The sequence below is a fragment of the Ursus maritimus genome, unplaced genomic scaffold (genome assembly GCF_017311325.1).
Source record: "Ursus maritimus isolate PB19 unplaced genomic scaffold, ASM1731132v1 scaffold_16, whole genome shotgun sequence".
Classification (NCBI taxonomy): domain Eukaryota; kingdom Metazoa; phylum Chordata; class Mammalia; order Carnivora; family Ursidae; genus Ursus; species Ursus maritimus.
The window spans coordinates 6,725,433-6,744,353 of record NW_024424008.1 but is presented as its reverse complement, the minus strand read 5'-3'; the positions used below and the strand labels follow the sequence as shown (position 1 = coordinate 6,744,353).

The following is an 18,921-nucleotide window of genomic DNA, read 5'->3' as shown; positions in this document are numbered from 1 at the left end:
TGGTAATAGAGGTGATTGAGAAGGTAATTTTGGATTAGATAGTCAGGGAAAGCTCTCAGGAGCTGGCATTTGAGCTGAGCTCTGAGTAATATTAGGAGCCAGCTATGTGAAGATCTGTGGGCTGAACCTCCCAGGTAGAGGGGATAGAAAGTTCATACCTTGAGGGGCACCTGGGTGGCTCAGTTGGATAAGCATCCGACTCTTGATTTCGGCTCAGGTCTTGTAGAAGAGGCACGTCCACATCCCTGGTTTACAGTATTAGCAAAGTCTTTCTGAAGAGAGAATTAGAGAAGACAGTTTATTTTATTTTTTTTTTAAAGATTTTATTTATTTATTTGACAGAGATAGAGACAGCCAGCGAGAGAGGGAACACAAGCAGGGGGAGCGGGAGAGGAAGAAGCAGGCTCATAGCTGAAGAGCCTGATGTGGGGCTCGATCCCATAACGCCGGGATCACACCCTGAGCCGAAGGCAGATGCTTAACCGCTGTGCCACCCAGGTGCCCCAGAGAAGACAGTTTATAATCAAGAGGAAATCAGACAATTAGTATTCTAGAGGATTTCAGAAGAGGAAAGGTCTGTGTGAATTAGAGTGCTTGGGGCAGGACTTATGGATGTGGTGAGAGTTGAAGATTAAGTATCAGGTGTATGAAAAGGTAGAGGAGGGACTTGTAGGCAGAGCAAGGTATAGGCATTGATGTGGATGTGAGAACGGGAGGCCCTCTTGGGACTTAATGATATTTCACAGGGAACAGGTGAAGAGGTGATAGGGGGCCAAAGTAAGAAGACTTTGTTTGAGTGAAGAGGATAATGTAGGTGGTGAGAAACAGGGATTAATGATGTGATGAAGTCATCATCTAGGGGTTGCAAAGTTGCCTAAGTGGAATAAAGGCTAGAGAATGGTCCTTTAGGTCATTAGTCTGCCTCCCCCTTCCAGTGCATGTTAATGCAATTGCTGTTGTACTTTTTGTCAGTTTCCTGATTAACTTGGCAGCTACAGAAATCTGTTTGCTAATATTGTCTTGTGGTCCCCTGTCTGCTTAGTTAGCCAGTTGGTAGAGCACTGAGGGCCTAGTCCCAGTGAGGGCCAGTAAATCGACTTTGTTGCAGAGTTAAACCCTGCATATGTGAGCCTGGTCAGAATAGGAGAACACAGTGGTGATCAGAAAGAGAAGGGCTGTCTTAGTGGTCATGTATCAGTGCAGAAGAGCCTGAGGTGTTTATTCGATGATAGGTTTTATTGATGACAGGTTAGTAGTGCTGTCTTACTGTTGATTTATTCTTCAGCCAGCCACTGAGCTAAGTTTCAACATAAGGATGTGAATGAGAAGGCCAAGTGTAAACACATATTTAACGTGTTGTCCTTGTTACTAGTTAAAAAGGATTGGAGGGGCGAAGAGAGAGAAATTAATATTTATTGAGTGTCTCTTTTATATCATAGATACTGTGATCAATGTTTTCCCAGTAAGAGCAGCTTTTTTAAAATGAAATATAATCATTGTAATTATACCAAAGTTTTTAAGACAAAAGCACTTTTTACCTTATCTCATTTTGTTGTCATAGTAAACTGATGAAGTTGGAAGAGGTATAATAATTATCCCCATTCTATAAGTGAAGATCTGTAATGATGGATCATATTATGTGGCTTGCCTAAGACAAGCCATTTAGTGGTTGGATATATCTACTATTCTTGGTAGGAGTAAATAAATAAAGGGTTAGATGAGCTACTACTGAAGCTAAATTAAGAATAAGAGGACTTTGGAAGGACAAAGAGGAATATGTTCTAAGTACAGAATCGTAAAAGGACTAACTAGGTAAGGTCTACGTGTATTTGCCTACCATATCCCCAAAATATGAAAACTAAAGAAGTTTAAAAAAATCAGAACAAAAACTAAGATGTTATCTCTGGCAGATTGTCTTGAATTACAAATAGAAGTACTTCCTGGGGCACCTGGGTGGCTCAGTTGGATAAGCATCCGACTCTTGATTTCGGCTCAGGTCATCATTTCAGGGTCCTGGGATCGAGCTCCACCTTGTTCCACCTCAGGCTCTGCGCTCATCGGGGAGTCTGCTTGGGATTCTCTCTCCTTCTGCCCCTCTCCCCGCTCATGCTCTGTCTTTCTAAAATAAATAAATAAAATCTGAAGAAAAAAAGAAGTACTTCTTTACATGGTGTGAAGTACGTTCAAAATCATCAGTTACCCTAGAAGAGTATGTAAGCCAAGTTTATCATGAAGGTGTGAGGATAGAGACAGGCTTATTTATTTATTTATTTATTTATTTATTTTTAAAGGTTTTATTTATTTGAGAGAGAGAGAGCGCGTGCGCTTGGGGCAGAGGGAGAAGCAGACTTCCCGCTAAGCGAGGGAGCCCGATGCTGGGGTTTGATCCCCGGACTCTGGGAGCCCGATGCAGGGGTTTGATCCCAGGACCCTGGAATCATGACCTGAGCCGAAGGCAGAGGCTTAACTGACTGAGCCACCCAGGCGCCCCTGGAGACAGGTTTTAAATCATTTAACATTTCGTAAATGTTTGAATTCCTGCTATGGCCTAGTCCTTGGTTCTTAGTCTGGGCACTGGGGAATATATTGGTAAATAAAACATGCAAAAATCTTTTTCCTTCTGAGAGTTATATTCTAGTGGATGAGTGGGGAGACTCACAAAGTAAACAAATACATAAGTAAAATATATAGTGTATCAGATCATACTAAGTTCTATAGAGAAAAATAAAGCATATTAGGAGGTTGGAGATAAGAAAAGCACGCGGCTGTGTTTGGGACATTGCAATTTAAAATAGGGTACTCAGGGAAGCCTCATTGAGAAGATGACATAGACCAAAGACCTGAAAGAGTATAGTCACGTGGCCAGGGTTGCCAGGGTAGAGGAAGTGAGGAAGGTGGGAAAGCAGGAGTTGAAGTTGGGGAAGGGGTACACAGGATAGGTTGCGTGGGATTCTATGGACTATTATAATGATTTTGACTTTAATTCTGAAGGAGATGATAAACAGTATAAGGAGTTTTGAAGGGGTTAATGACATGATTTTGACTTAAGTTTTAAAGGATAATTCTGGCTGCCATGTAGGACAAAGGGAGAAACATCATTTAGGAAGTTACTGTAAGAATCCAGCTGATTTATATATAATGGAAGGGAAGAAGGGAAGACTTTGTGTATAGAATCCCTACTTTTTGAAGATACAAAAATAATTTCTTGATGACTCTATTGGGGTCTGAATCTTTTATCTGTGAAATAGCATCTCGTGTTGGTCAGTTTTAAAAGTTTATGTGTTGATTATCTTTGATTCTTTGAGGTTGCTATCTCAGTGAGTGCTAACATGAATTGCATGGTTTGATTCTTTAGATGGCCGCCAAGAGCGGGTTATGTTCGACAAAATTACGTCTCGAATCCAGAAGCTATGTTACGGACTTAATATGGATTTTGTTGATCCTGTAAGTAAATATGGTTTATATTTAAAGCTTGCTTCATGTGATTCTTTTTACTAGTCCCTTATCTCTTATCATTCACTTGATAAATATTTTGGTTTGGTATTTTGGTTATGGCCTTGGATATAAAATATGAATTTATTGCTGAAAACTTATTTTCTAAAACAAAACAAAACAAAACGTATTTTCTAACTTTTGGTCCTGAGTTCTTTTCAGAAAATTAGCAGAGTGAACAAAGAGGAAAACTTAACATTAACATTTCACACTAGAGACTTCTGTGGGTGAATTATTTTATTCATAAGTGGAAAAGCCTGTAGAAAAGCTTGTTTTAGAGTTGTGGTCATTTGTATAGGAACTAGTTTGAAATTTGCTTTTTTGTTATCTATGTAGAAAGAATACATTTAAGTAATATAAAGTAGATTTCATGGACAACATTTAAATTAAGGAGAACGCTTCATAAGCAAGTTGTTCTGTTTTTCTCATTATTTTTTGTAACTTCCCTACTCTAGACCCTCATCGTCTCTAATCTGGACTGCTGTCTCTAATGGCCTCTAAAGTGTCTTCCCCTAATCTTGCCCTGTTCAGATGCATCTTAAACATAGTTTCCAAAATGATCTTCAAAATGGAGTCTCTAAGAACCCTTTTTCCAAACCCATTCATATTGCTTCAGCCTTATTTAGGTATTTTATCTGTACTGCTGTGGCACTTGTGTTGGCCTCCTAGCATTAATCACATGATATGGAAATTAATTATATGTCTCTGTCCTCCCCTGGGATCAAGGGTGGGCTGTGTCTTATTCTTGTGATATCTGCCATGCTTGGCACTTGTTAAATATTGAATTGACCAAAATGTTCAAAATAAAATAATTTTAAACAACTTTAAAATATGCTTATTATAAATTCTTTTTTATATTTAAGAATATAAATAATATTATAAATAAATTATAAATATTTAGGAATATAAATAAAATACATTTATATTTTATATTTATTTTTATATTTAGGAATTCTAAACAATAATTAGAATAGTAGAATGTTAGAGTTGGAATGAATCTGAGAGATGATCCTATTTCATCTTCCTGTTTTAGAGATAAGAAAGGTTCAAAGAGAAGGGGAGTGACTTATACAAGTGACTTGTTATTTTATCCTGAGTTCTGATTACTTGCCATGTAGTACCAGAAACTGTTCAGAAGATTTCACTACTCTTTTACTGAACATAACTTATCTCTTGGATCTGAGAAGAAAGTGATCAGGAGCTTGGGCTTAGGTATAATGTAAGTAGAATAGATTATAAACTAGTAATACACACACACACTTTTTTGAAGGGGGCATGCTTTGGTCACCTGGGAAGTGCATTGATTTTCTGTCGAATTAAGATGTCTTAAAGATTCAGTAAACACCCAAGAATTTGTTTTTCTTAAAAATGTATGGTAATAACTTGTGCATTGTGTGTTTTAGAAAGGAGAGCCTCTTACAATATGGTCTTGAAAACAGTGAAATGCAGTGAGGTTGAATGGGATGTGGAGCAGGAGTCGTAGTAACCGTGGGCAAGTCCCAGTATCCTGAGCCTCAGTTTCTCACATAAAGTGGTGATAGTAATAATACCCATCTCACATAGTGCCTGTGAAATGTCAGAGAAGGTGATGAAAATCGAGCTACTTTGTAATTTGTGAAGTGCTAAGGAGAGAGTAGTCACGAAATGATTTACACCTTCATCTCCTTTAATTGGAATGATTAAAGTTTGATTCATTTGCCTTCTCATACTTGTCCTTAGGTAGGATCGGGGGAAAATGGGTAAGTATGTAGCTTGAACCCTGATCATGGAGGGAGAATTTGAATGAAAGATGAGGAAATACTTATAAAATCACTGGTTTGTTTTCAGCTATTTTCCTGCGAGACCATTACTCTTTATAAAAGCTATACTTGGGTTTTCTGTTTGTTTGTTTGGTGACCCCTCTTCATTGCATATGTAGTATGCATTTTCTGGTGGCTCTGTTGCTTTATGAGTTCTCATTCCTAAGTTTCCCATAGTCCAACATCCTGAAAGATAATTTTTCAGAAAAGGAAGTTGTCTGTTTTGTTTTGCTTTTTTTATAATAAATTTGATAGTATTCTTCATTGCTCTTTTAAGGAGGCTAGTGGTTCTTGGGGAAGCTCAAGTAGTTCTTGGTTTTGTTTTAATAGGCTCAGATCACCATGAAAGTAATCCAAGGCTTATACAGTGGGGTCACCACTGTGGAACTAGATACTTTGGCTGCTGAGACAGCTGCGACCTTGACGACTAAGCACCCTGACTATGCCATCCTGGCAGCAAGGATTGCAGTGTCCAACTTGCACAAAGAAACAAAGAAAGTGTTCAGTGGTGAGTCTGGAGAAAAAAGTTAGAATTCTCAGAAAATGTATAAGGCTACTCAAATGAAGCCTTAAATGTCCAAAAAAAAAAAAAAGTTACATCTTATTTTAAAAATGTGCTAGTTAGTGGCAGAGAGGGGACTGGAACTTCTGGTTCTCCATGCTGCTGACCTGCTGCATGAGAGAGGCAGTGGATCCTTTTCTTCACCCTTTTCTCTTTTTAATTCTTCACCCTTTTCTCTTTTTAAAAGATTTTACTTATTTATTTGACGGAGAGAGAGAGAAAGAGAGAAAGAGAGAGAGTGAGCACAGCAGGGGGAATGGCAGGCCGAGGGGAGAGGGAGAAGCAGGCTCCTCTCTGAGCAGGGAGCCCCATGCGGGCCTCAATCCCAGGACCCTGGGATCATGACCTAGCCAAAGGCAGAGGCTTAACCAACTGAGCTACCCAGGCCCCCCCACCCCTTTTTTAAAGCCTATCTTTAGGTGGTTGATGGTGGTGTGTTGGAAAAATGAATAATATTTATTGGTAAGTTCTGGGTTGAACAATTTGTCACCATTAGCAAGCGCTTCATCAGTCACTCGCATTTTACAGCTCAGGGAATGTGGGCAAAGGAGGGTTAAATAATTTGTTCCGTATGTAACAAGTGATATATGAAAAGTCAACTGGTAGACTGAGATTAGAAATCTTTTGGCTGTCAATTCCAGATCTTTGTGTAGGGCTCAAACATTATATCATCCTCTTCATTAGATTTATTGTACATATATTTATTATCCCAAAATTGATCTATAGAGTCAAGACAATCCCAATCAAAATGCCAGCATTATGTGTGCGTTTATAAGTTTTATATGTAAATGCAGAGGGCCACACTCTGCTTGATGTCTTGAAGGAAAGCAAAAAGACGGGGTTTATTAACTGTGTTTATAGAAATGAAATGCTTGGGATGATAGATTATGAATTTAAAGTTGAGTTTCTATTCTGTTGGGATAAAAAAAACATTTGAGAGGAGATAATAATTTCTGTTTTTATTTTCAACCAATAATTCTCAATGGTTTGGTCATCAGAGTCACCAGGGGATCTTTTTCAAATTACAAGAGCCTGTGTTTGCTCTGGAAAATTGTTTCCTTAACTTAGGCATTATTATGTATTTATTCAACATGTATATGGTTATTGAGCACTTTCCGTGCTAGGCAGTGAGGTAGGTTGGCATGAAGAAAAGGGGTTTAGACTATTGCTGGGGGATTGAATTGGTTGTTAAGTGATTTTGACATTTATTTATTTAAAACATTTTTTAGATGTGATGGAAGATCTCTACAATTATATAAATCCACATAATGGCAGACACTCTCCCATGGTGGCCAAGTCAACACTGGATATTGTTTTGGCCAATAAAGATGTATGTATAATGCTTTTCTGGTGAAAAATTATTTTATAGATTCTCTTTTTTTTTTTTAAAGCAATAAGCACATTTAAAAGAACTTAAACACTACAAGTAGTATAGGTAAAAAATTATTCTCTCTCTGAATCCTATTTTAACTTTCTAGAGCAAGAATGTTTTGTCATTTTTAAGTGTATTTTTCTAGAGCTGTTCTATAATATGTGTGTGTTTGTATATGTGTACATATATATTTTTCCTTTTAGTGGTAGTGTACTATACATACTGCTCTTGCTGATACTTTTTTCACTAGAAGTTTATCTTAGAGGTAGTTCTATATCAACATTTATGAATTTACCCTATTCTTTCTAATGGCTGCAAGGCCTTCCCTTTTACAGATATACTGTCATTGTACATGTATGTAAGAATTGTTAGTGATGAATATTTGTTTTCCATTTTTTGCTGCAGTGAATATCCTCTTATGGTAGGTGTTTTGCTCATACATGAGTCTATCAGTAAGATAAATCCTTTCAGTGGAGTTACTTAGCCAAAGAATATATGCATTCAAAAATTTTGTTAAATTTGGTAGACATTGCCAAACTGACTCCCAACATAAAATCTTGAGAGACCTTGCTCAGCAACTTAAAAATTATCCCTTTATGTGTTTTAACCCCTTTCTTAACTAGATCCCACAGGAGAGAAAGGGAAAAATGTGTAAGTCTTGCCAGCCCTTTTGTACATGGATTTATTTACCATGGATATCTGGACAGATTAGAAACCAGTTTTAACCTTGGGTAGTAGAATGATTACTCAGCTGTCTCTCATATGTATCTGATGTTAAAGAGACTGAGAGAAAACCGAGTTTGTGTGTTGTTCATATGTATAATCTGGAAGACAGGTTAAAAACAGCAGCAAAAACCTGTATTTGTAAAATAAATACTGATAAGTATTTCAGTTCCCCATTATTCATGCTAGACACCTACCTGCTTTTGGCAACAAAGATGCCCTTAAAAACTTAAGAGAAAAGGAAGGGTTTTATAGATATTTTTCTAGGCCTTGGCCATGGATCATTATGCAGAAACACTGTTAGTATTTTGAAAAATACTAATTCTCTTTTTTTCTATCCAGAATGATTATTTGTACCTGATTGCTTTTGTTTTCCTCTAAACAGCTTTATAGCCGCGAGAGACTCTGTAACAATGACCAGTTCCGCTATAAATCTCATTGTCACAACACTAGTTTGTTTAAAACTGGTTAAATTTTTTTTGAAGAGCCTTAGAAGTAATGTAATCCTACCTTCCGTCATGTTTATCATATATATTGTTTTGTGCAGTTTAAAATAGGCTAATTTTAAAATAAAAATATGTATTAGTACATATGTGGTACCAATATCTTTAGATTAACAGGTAGTGTAAAAACATGTTTAAGGATGATAATATGCTCCGTCTTGTGCTCATGTTCTTTCCTTTTTTTAATTAGAGGTGAACTGTAAACATAACAGGGAAAGTTTGGAAAATCACATTAATATTTTTACTTATATACAGCTTACATTTACATGTTTTCTTCCAGTCTTTTAATATACATGTTTTTAAACCTAATTAAAATATTCAATTGATATACTGTTTTATTTTCCTTAATGTTAGATATAAATTTCTGGTCTCTAATACTTAATGTTATCTCTTTTGTATCCTGTGTCAATTTTAGTCCTTGAGTCAGGGCTAAAAGATACCAGCTTTTGTGGAAATATGTCTGATTATCTTAATTATAGGTTTTTGGTTTTTTTTTTTCCTCTTAACCTCTTTCAGCGCCTGAACTCTGCCATTATCTATGACCGAGATTTCTCTTACAACTACTTTGGATTTAAGGTAAAAAATGGGTTTTAATAAGTGGGATTCCTCCTTAAATCAGGAAATAATAGTTTTTTGTTAATGTTTTAGTGATACAATTATAAAGGCAGTAAATTTTGGGAGTCGGGATGGACCAGGGGTGGGGATTATGTTAGGGTGGTAGGGTAGGAAAGATAGCTTATCCATTTGCAGTTTTTGAATTTTCCGAATACTACTTGTGGATGACTTGAGGAGTTACGTAGATGCTTTGCTAGAATTATTCCATGTTATTCTATTTATATAACAACTATTTATTGAATCCCTAGTATGTGCAAAGTGCTTTGTTAGGTACTTTTGTGTTGATAAACAGTATCGTGTAGTGATTGAGAACATGAGTGTTGTTGTCAGACCATCTGGGTTCAGGTCTCTGCTCTGTTTCTTTTTAGCAAGTTACTTAATGTCTCTGCTTCGGTTTCCTCATCTTTAGAATGGGGATAATAATAATAAAATTTCAACAACAAATTCTCTTGAGAATTAGACGAGTGTGTGTGTGTGTGTGTGTGTGTGTGTGTTGCTTACATCAGTGCTTAGCCTTAGAACAGCACTTCATAAGTGTTAACCGTAAGGATTATGATGACGATGAATACCACAACTTCTGCAATTAACATTATACATATTAATATAGAGGTGGCTTTTTCCAGGAATTTTCATGTAGTCTTTTCCAAAACAAACAGCCAACTGATAATGTTCCAGACTGAAGCCAGTAAGAGTAAATATGCTATTCTTTTCATTTAAAATCATATAAAAACTGAGAATATTCAAATAGATTGCCTTGGGGCACCTGGGTGGCTCAGTCGGTTAAGTATCTGCCTTCGGGCTTAGGTCGTGATCCCAGGGTCTTGGGATCGAGCCCAGTGTCTGCTCCGCCTTCCTGCTCAGCGGGGAGCCTGCTTCTCCCTGTCCCTCTGTCCCTTACCTCCCTGCTTGATCTGGTTCTCTCTCTCGCACGCGTTCTCTCTCTCTCTCTCAAATAAATAAATAAAATCTTAAAAAAAAATAGATTGCCTTATTGTAAAAGATATATCCATTGTGTCTTTAAAAACTGTGCTCTGGAAGTGTTGGTTGCTTTGGTTTTTCTAGACGCTGGAGCGATCCTATTTGTTGAAGATCAATGGGAAAGGTGAGAAATGAACATGTTTGTTATATTTTCTATTCATTATATTGAATATAGAGCTCTGAGCTATTAGTCTTAACATTTCTATTTAAACACTAACATTTTTAACTTTAGGTTTGGCTTTTGAATAATTGTTGGCGCTTATGGGTAGAAAGTTTTTTAAATTGTCTTTTGGTGTTCCTTTTTGGCTCAGGTACATGTCTCAGCCTAGTTTTTCTGACATGTCCCATCATTTGAAACTCCTTTTGTTTTTAGTGGCAGAAAGACCACAACATATGTTGATGAGGGTGTCTGTGGGGATTCACAAAGAAGATATCGATGCTGCTATTGAAACATACAACCTTCTTTCTGAGAAGTGGTTTACCCATGCCTCTCCCACTCTCTTCAATGCTGGTACCAACCGCCCACAGCTTTCTAGGTATGTGTCATCTGTAGTCATTTTTAATGTTCTGAAATGGTTTTGATGAGGGAAATAAACCTTGACCTGAAGAAACAAGGCAGTTAATCACGTAAAAATTAATTTAATCAACATTGAATCACTCCTACTCTGATCAAATGAGATTTGCATCCTGGAAAGATCTGCAGTGTGGTAAATGAATTGGAGAAGCAAATGCTGGTAATTTTTAAAAGTTGACTGTGATGATGTTTGCACAACTCTCTGAATATACTAAAAGCCATTCATTACACACTTTAAATGCAGAATTGTATGGTGTGTGAATTGTATCTCAATAACATTGTTTTAAAAACAAATACCCAAAACTAGTTACGGAACTCTTAATAGTCTGTATAAGAGATTGTGGTAGTTTGGATTAGGGAAGTGAAGTAGAAGTTGAGAGTAGGCACATTCAGGAGGTATTTAGAGGGTAAAATTAACAGAATTTGGTGATGCTTTGGATGTAGCCCAAGGTTGGTTCCTGAGTTTATGGGTAGAGTAACAGGATTAATGGTGATGCCATTTTCTGAGAAAGGGAACAACAGAATCCAGTAATACGTTAAAAAAAAAAATACCCCGTAGCAACATGTGTATCCAGGAATTCAAGGATATGCTAACGCCAAAAATTGCATTAATGTAATCTATTTCACTAACATTTTATACCATCAAATACTCTTTCATGATAAAAAAAAATTAACAAAATAGATACAGAAAATAACTTCCTTAATTTGGTAAGAGATATCCACTAAAAACTTAGTGGGTCCTTTCTAAAGGACTAGGACTTTCTAAAGGACTGTTTTCAGCATTGTAGTGGAGGCTTGAGCCGGCATTGTAAGATAAGAAAAAAACTGATTTTAAATGAGGAAACAAAACTGTAGTGATTCACAGATGGTATGGTTTTTACATAGGAAATTCAAGATCATCTACACATAAATTATCAGAATTAAAAAGATTTCAGCAAAGTATCTGGATATAAGTTTAATATGAATTAAGGGAGTGTCTCTACTTTAGTTGTTAGGAGATTTAAGTTTTAAAATATATCATTTATAATACTGCAAGGTACCCAGGAATGAATCTAATAAAAGATGTGGAAGGCTTTTAAGGAGAAAATTCTAAAATATAATTGAAGGACATTAAAAAACAAATGGAGAGTGATTTTATATCATAAATGGATTTGATATTATAAAGATGTCAGTTTTTCCTAACTTAACTTATGGATCCAGTAAAATGTCAATATATTCATTCCAAAACTTATGCAGAAGAGCAAAAGGCTAAGAATAATTTACTAGGCTTTTCAAAGATGTCAGTTCTTAGTTCCTGGAACCTGCAAATGTTAACTTACAAGGAAAAATGGTCTTTGCAAGTATGATTAAGAAGGATTTTGACATAGGGAGGTTATCCTGAATTACCCAGGTGGGCTGTAAATCCAATCAGAAGTATCCTTATAAGAGAGAGGCTGAGGGAGTAGGATACATACAGAAGAGAAGAGGTAAGGTAAAGATGGAGGCAGAAATGGGAGTGATGTGGCTACAAGCAGAGGAGCCACTAGAAGCTGGAAGAGGCAGGGAATCTATTTTCCCCTAGAGCCTCTGGAAGTAGTGTTCTTGATTCTGGCCCAGTGAAACTTAACGTTGAATTTCTGCCCTCTGGAACTATGAGAGAATAAGTTTCTGTTTTAAGTCATCAAGTTAGTGGTAATGTGTTAGGGCAGCCACAGGAAACTAACATAAATTGCGATAGCAAGTTTTGAAGAACAAGCCCTACCAGGTTTCAGGACTACCATAATGCCATGGTAATTAAGACAGTGTGGTATTTACTCTGAGATAAACAAATAAACCAGTGGAGTATAACAGAGAGCCCAGAAAGAGATTCACGCTTATATGGGAAGGTGTCGTTGCATTGGGGGAAATGGTGCTAGGGCAGTTGGTTATATCTTATGGGAGGAAAGGTAATTAGATTTTCCTTTTTCATTCCATATGCAGAAATATGTTCAAGAAGGAAAATCTAAATATGAAAGTAAAATCTTTTAGAAGAGCATTAGAGGAAATAGATAAATGTCTATTTTTCTCCCTACTTTTTACTATGAATTTCAAATCTTCAGAAAAGCTTAAAGATAGTGAACACCCATACACTTACCTCTGCCTAGATAAAAAAAATGACTACCATTTTGCCACATATATATATATAAATTTTTTTAATCTATAAATTTTTTTAATCTCTAAGATTAAAAAAATTATTTTGTCTGAGTCATTTGAAAGTGAGCTTAGACGTCATGACTCTTAATACTTCAACCTACATCTTAATAGGAGAATATGTGTGATCTCAGAGTGGTAAAGGATTTCTTAAAATAGTTATAGACAAAAACTACATTAAGGAAAAATTGACTACATTAAAATTAAAAACTCCTGAACCAAAAACAAAGTGGAAAAACAAGTTTCAGACTGAGAGAGAAGATACTGGCTGTGTATATTAACTATCAAGGGATTGTGTCAAGGCACAAAACTGAATAGGAACATGGGCAAAGGATGTAAAGAAATGATTCACGGAAGAAACTTGACTGGCAAATAAACATGTGAGTTTAGTAATTAGGAAAATGAAAGTTAACATAATGAGATATTTCATACTTATCAGGCTGATAAAAATTAAAAGGCTGATAATACCAAGTGTGGCTAAGAATGCAGAACACAGGGAACTCATACATTGCTAGGTGAGTATACCATCCATCTACTTTGGAGAATCTTTAGTAAAGAGCAACATACGTGTATCTTTTGACCCAGGAATTCCCCTCCTGGGTTTATATTCTACAGAAATCCTTCAACCTAAGCACCCGGAGATATGTTTAAGAATTTCCACAGCAACATTGTTTAAAATACCAAACAAATTGGAAATAACCCAAATGCCCATTGAGAGGCAAATGGACAAATACATTGGCATATTCATACAGTGGAACAACTTATAGCAATGAGAGTAAACTAATGAGAGTGACATGTATCAGTGGGAGAGAATCTCTAACACAATATTAAATTAAAAGCAAGTTGCAGAAGGATAAATAAATGTGTAACCAGAAATCTAAAAATGATAAATGCTAAAAGAAGGTAGAAATGCATGGATATAGTGTGGGATTGTAATTACACTACATCTGTAGTGTCCATTTTCTTGAGGTAGATGGTAAATACAAAGTATATGTCATATTCTCTGTATCTTTGTGAATGTCGGCGTATTTAATAGAAAAAGTTAATGGATAGAATCCATTTGGGCGGATGTATATTCAAGAAAGGGATCATTGGTAGAGTAAGTAAGGTTCCTGAGGTAGGGAGCAGGATGAGATCCAAATCACAGGTTGGGGGGTTGTCTTCAAAAAGGCGGTAAAGGAGCTAAATTTTGGAGGGCCTTTCAAAGAATTGGTTAACCATTGGATAGATGTTTCTTATTTCATAAATGTTTAATTTTACTTGGCTTATTAATAGGTTGGAAAGACCTATTAATGTATGCTTAGGAATTTGCATGAGAAAATATGATAAAGCACATCTGCAGTCTGATGGACATGTTATTATAAGACTTCCTTCTAGGCCTAGCATCTAGAATAGGCAGCGAGGCGTTTTTAAAGCAATATGATTTGTTGATGTGTCTTGTGTCATATCCAATAAAAGTTTTTTTTTTTTCCCTAAAATACCTAGGAATTTTTTAAACTTCAGATCTTTTATTTGCCCAACTTACTGTTTTTGGGGTGTATAGTCAGTTTTGTTTCTCTGCTTTATTCTTTGCTGAGTTGTGACTTTTTCTTCCCTCATAGCTGTTTCCTTCTGAGTATGAAAGATGATAGTATTGAAGGCATTTATGACACTCTAAAGCAGTGTGCATTGATTTCCAAGTCTGCTGGGGGAATTGGTGTTGCTGTGAGTTGTATTCGAGCCACTGGCAGCTACATTGCTGGGGTAAGCTTCTGTTTTATGACTAAAAAATTGTAGGCTAGAGGGAGGTAGGTTGAGAGGGCATATGCTGGGGCTTAGGAGACATGGGTCTCTGATAAGTGCTAGCTGGCTGTGTGACTTGGAGTGAATCATTTCACTACTTCTAGCTTCTGGTTTAGATTAGATGATCTTAGGATTTTTTTAGCTCAGATTTTGGAATTCAGATTTATCTTAGTGATAATAATAGCAGTGATAATTTAGTGATTTCTTACTGTATGCTAAGTCTGTTACAAAAGCTTTACCTGAGTTACTCATTTAATTCTTGCTACAACCGTAGGAGTTGGGTACCATTAGAGACACATGGTAGGAACTTCATTCCTTACAATAACTTCGTGAGTATAGGCAATATTGGCTTCATTTTACAAGTGAGGAAACTTGAGGCATAGAAAATTAAATTACTTCCAGAGATCAGTCACTTAATATGTGATAGAGCCAGGATTCATGTTTTAAACATTGGCACCTTATGATATAAGATTAACCCTTTGCTAGTTCACTATTCATTGGGAGTCAAGATAAGGATGTTGGGTAAGACCTGGATTTGAATTCTATCTCTACTACTTACCAGTAATGCAGCCTAGTGTAAGTTATTTTACATCTCTGAGTTTGTTTCCTCACATGTAATGTGAAGAAAATATCTAACCCTACTGAATAAAGTTAGAGAGTCTAGAAGGAAATTATTCCATTATGTAGTGTTTTGGAGCACTTAAAATAGTAGGGTGAGCTATTTGCTCACTTATTTTTTTAGACTGTTTAAAGGCTTGCTTTGGAGTTAGAAGGATTATTTTAAAAATTTGATGAGGTATCCTCTAGTTTTAGGAGTCTATATTTTCTTATCTTCATTCTAGAATCCATTTATTGCTGAGAATCTCCATTTACCTTTATTGTCTTCATTTATCCATTGTATATAATTCTTATTGTAAGTTGCCTTGAATTCTTTTGGGGAAAGACACGGTAGACACTGTAGTAGTGTTTTTACTCTACTCAAAGTAGATCTATATAATGTCCATTAGAAGGTATGGAATTTAAATTTAGCTACCCTGATCTCAGATTCTTTTGACTTGTAATGTTATATCTCATTGTAGATTAGAGATGTAACAACAACATTACAGCAATAATTAGAGAAAAACAACATTTTGTTTATTTTATATTGGGTATTCTGTTTTCAAAGCAAGGGAGAGATGGAGAGCAGATAAGACTTTGTATAGACTGGGAGAGAGTAATTTGTTTGCTGTTGAGCCATTTTTTTTCCTTGCTTAGTCTCACTTTTCTCCTCCAGATGCCCTTATTCTTGGTCTCTCTTTCAGACTAATGGCAATTCCAATGGCCTTGTACCGATGCTGAGAGTATATAACAACACAGCTCGGTATGTGGATCAAGGTGGAAACAAGGTATGTTCTATTACTCGAAAGTCCTCGAAATCAGGACTAAAAATCTTTAACCACGTATGCTTCAAATAAGATGACTTACTATATATGTATTTTTAATTACTTTGCTAATATACTGTATATATCTCTAAGTACTCTTTTTTCACTTTTGAAATCAATTTAATGGGGGACGCCTGGGTGGCTCAGTCATTAAGTGTCTGCCTTTGGCCCAGGGCGTGATCCCAGTGTTCTGGGATCGAGCCCCACATCAGGCTCCTCCGCTAGGAGCCTGCTTCTTCCTCTCCCACTCCCCCTGCTTGTGTTCCCTGTCTCGCTGGCTGTCCCTCTCTCTGTCAAATTAAAAAAAAAAAAAAAAAAAATCAATTTAATGAGGTATAATTTACTTATTTTAAATGTGTGCACACTTTAAGTATACAATATGATGGATTTTGACAAATATATATATTGTGTAGTCACTATACCAATCAAGATACAGAACATTTCCCATTACCCCAAAAGGTTTCCACAGGTGCCTTTGATTAATCACCACATCACTCCCACACATACGTACTTTGTCCCTGGCTCTAGGCAGCCAATGGTCTAGTCAGCTTTTATTTATTTATTTATTTATTTATTTATTTTATTTTATTTTATTTTATTTTATTTTATTATTCTTTTTTAAGTAGGCTCCACAGGATCAAGAGTCACATGTTCTACCCATTGAGCCAGCCAGGCGCCCCCAGTCAGCTTTTTTATATGACAGTTTATTGGCAAAGAATTTCTAAAGTTGTGACTTAATGTTAATACCTAACCTTGAAAAGGGGTTGTAATAGTCTTGTAGCTTTTTTTAAAAAAAACAAAAACAGAACTCTGCGTCTCTCCCAGAGGGAGAAGTGAAGTTGACAGACTGGATTGTTTACCCAGTGTTAACAGCAGGATAGTTTGCAGTTTGCGCCTGCCGCCGACAGATATGTAGGCACACTAATCACCTGTTAGTTTATGAATTTCCCTTGATGGACTTTAAAAACGATCCATGGTGACCTTGATAAGACATCACTTTTTCGATCTTAAATAAGAGCACAGCTTATTGTCGAAGTGATTTTCTGTGGGCTTTGTATACCTGTCATATAAGGTGAAGTGAGCTGTACAGCAGCTGAAAAGGAAGTTCCACCTGTAGTTCACTGTGTCACTTTGGATGAGCTATTTCGTCTTGTTATTGTCAGTTGCTCTTTTTTACTCCTAGAATTGTAGGAACAATATTTCTGCTTATATATGTAGTACTTTTATTTGTATTATCTCATTTAATTGTAGTGATCAAAGGTGATATCAAAAGTGCTTTGGAAAATATGAAGTTTCTTTGTTTCCTTCTGATTCTGAAAAGAATGATGGTTTACTTGCCTTTAGCGACCTGGGGCATTTGCTATTTACCTGGAGCCTTGGCATTTAGACATTTTTGAGTTTCTTGATTTAAAGAAGAACACAGGAAAGGAAGAACAGCGTGCCAGGGACCTTTTCTTTGCGCTTTGGATTCCAGATCTCTTCATGAAACGAGTGGAGACTAATCAGGTGAGAAATAGGTACCTGTTGGTAAGAACAGCTGGACTCATATCAGCTTTCTTTTATATCACCTTAAATCGTGATTAGGAAGAGCCCACCTGGGGCACCTGGGTGGCTTAGCCATTAAGCATCTGCCTTTGGCTCGGGTCATGATCCCAGGGTCCTGGGATAGAGCCCCACATTGAGCTCCCTGCTCGGCGGGAAGCCTGCTTCTCCCTCTCACACTCCCCTTGCTTGTGTTTCCTCTCTTGCTGTCTCTCTCTGTCAAATAAATAAAATCTTAGGGAAAAAAAAAAAAAAGGAAGAGCCCACCTATGTGTTATGCTATGGAAGGCATTTTAAATGATTTTTAAGAGAGGTCATTCCTGCCCTCTTGGGTTTTTATTCTCTAAAGCTGACCGAAATGCTTTAAAGGTCATGTATAAACAGGCAGAACTAGATGTTTGAGCCTGAGCCCAAAATGATTATTTCTACAACAGATTTCCAAGAGAGTCTATGGAAGCCACCCTATCCCTTGCTGTGTTCCTAATGGACTATGTGCCATTGGTTATTTCAAGTCTCTTATGGGTTCTTCCCTTTGTAGGACTGGTCTTTGATGTGTCCAAATGAATGTCCTGGTCTGGATGAGGTGTGGGGCGAGGAATTTGAGAAGCTTTATGAAAGGTATGGGAAAAACATGAAGTAAGAATTTTTAATCATGTGTTTCTTTTATTTGGGGGATCCAAATTTCGAAACGTCGTCAGTCATTAGCCAGTTTCTATGAATCTTCAGAAACATCCAGGAGAGAATGTGATTAATAATTTTATTTTGGTCAGATTTGCTACCTGAATCTTCACCAAAATTTGGTTTCTATCTTCTTTCTTAAAACCTTGTGACTTATAAAGAGGTGCTTTGGTTTTTAATTGATACTTATAAAAATTAAGGTAAAGAGTTATGATTTTATTTTGTCTTACAGTACATTTGATTTAAAAAGCTATGCTTTAAAATATTGCCCACAGAAATCAAGAACAGCTGGAACAGGTGTCATTAGTTCATTAAGTAATAGCACAGTAGATTTGACTCCTTTAGGTGTTATTCCTTTTCCTTACGAAGGGTATTGTTGATTTAGTGGGATTTGGGTATATTCTAATGGTTCCAAAACTGCCTGATTTTCCTCTGTCACTTTAGCCACAGTAACATGAATATCCTATTCTTTCTTAGCTAAACGTAGTAAACATTTAGGAGTTTTCGTAATTTTATATTTTAGTGTCTTCAAGTTGTCTGCAATAAAGATTTTCTTAGGGAATATTAAAGTAATATTAGCTTTGCCTTTCAGTTATGAGAAACAGGGTCGTGTCCGCAAAGTTGTAAAAGCTCAGCAGCTTTGGTATGCCATCATTGAGTCTCAGACAGAGACAGGTACCCCGTACATGCTCTACAAAGATTCCTGTAATT

The 18,921-nt window shown here is 36.5% G+C and overlaps 1 protein-coding gene across 1 annotated transcript in view; it reads left to right on the top strand.

The window, feature by feature from the left end:
- Positions 1-18,921, top strand: part of RRM1 (ribonucleotide reductase catalytic subunit M1) — a 34,320-nt gene that overhangs the window by 4,095 nt on the left and 11,304 nt on the right. Inside the window, exons 2-12 of the mRNA XM_008707408.2 lie at positions 3,356-3,444; positions 5,622-5,799; positions 7,083-7,183; positions 8,968-9,027; positions 10,129-10,168; positions 10,418-10,580; positions 14,389-14,530; positions 15,871-15,954; positions 17,335-17,496; positions 18,071-18,150; positions 18,803-18,915. Of these exons, the coding sequence (XP_008705630.1) occupies positions 3,356-3,444; positions 5,622-5,799; positions 7,083-7,183; positions 8,968-9,027; positions 10,129-10,168; positions 10,418-10,580; positions 14,389-14,530; positions 15,871-15,954; positions 17,335-17,496; positions 18,071-18,150; positions 18,803-18,915 (1,212 nt within the window). The remainder of the gene's footprint in view (positions 1-3,355; positions 3,445-5,621; positions 5,800-7,082; positions 7,184-8,967; positions 9,028-10,128; positions 10,169-10,417; positions 10,581-14,388; positions 14,531-15,870; positions 15,955-17,334; positions 17,497-18,070; positions 18,151-18,802; positions 18,916-18,921) is intronic.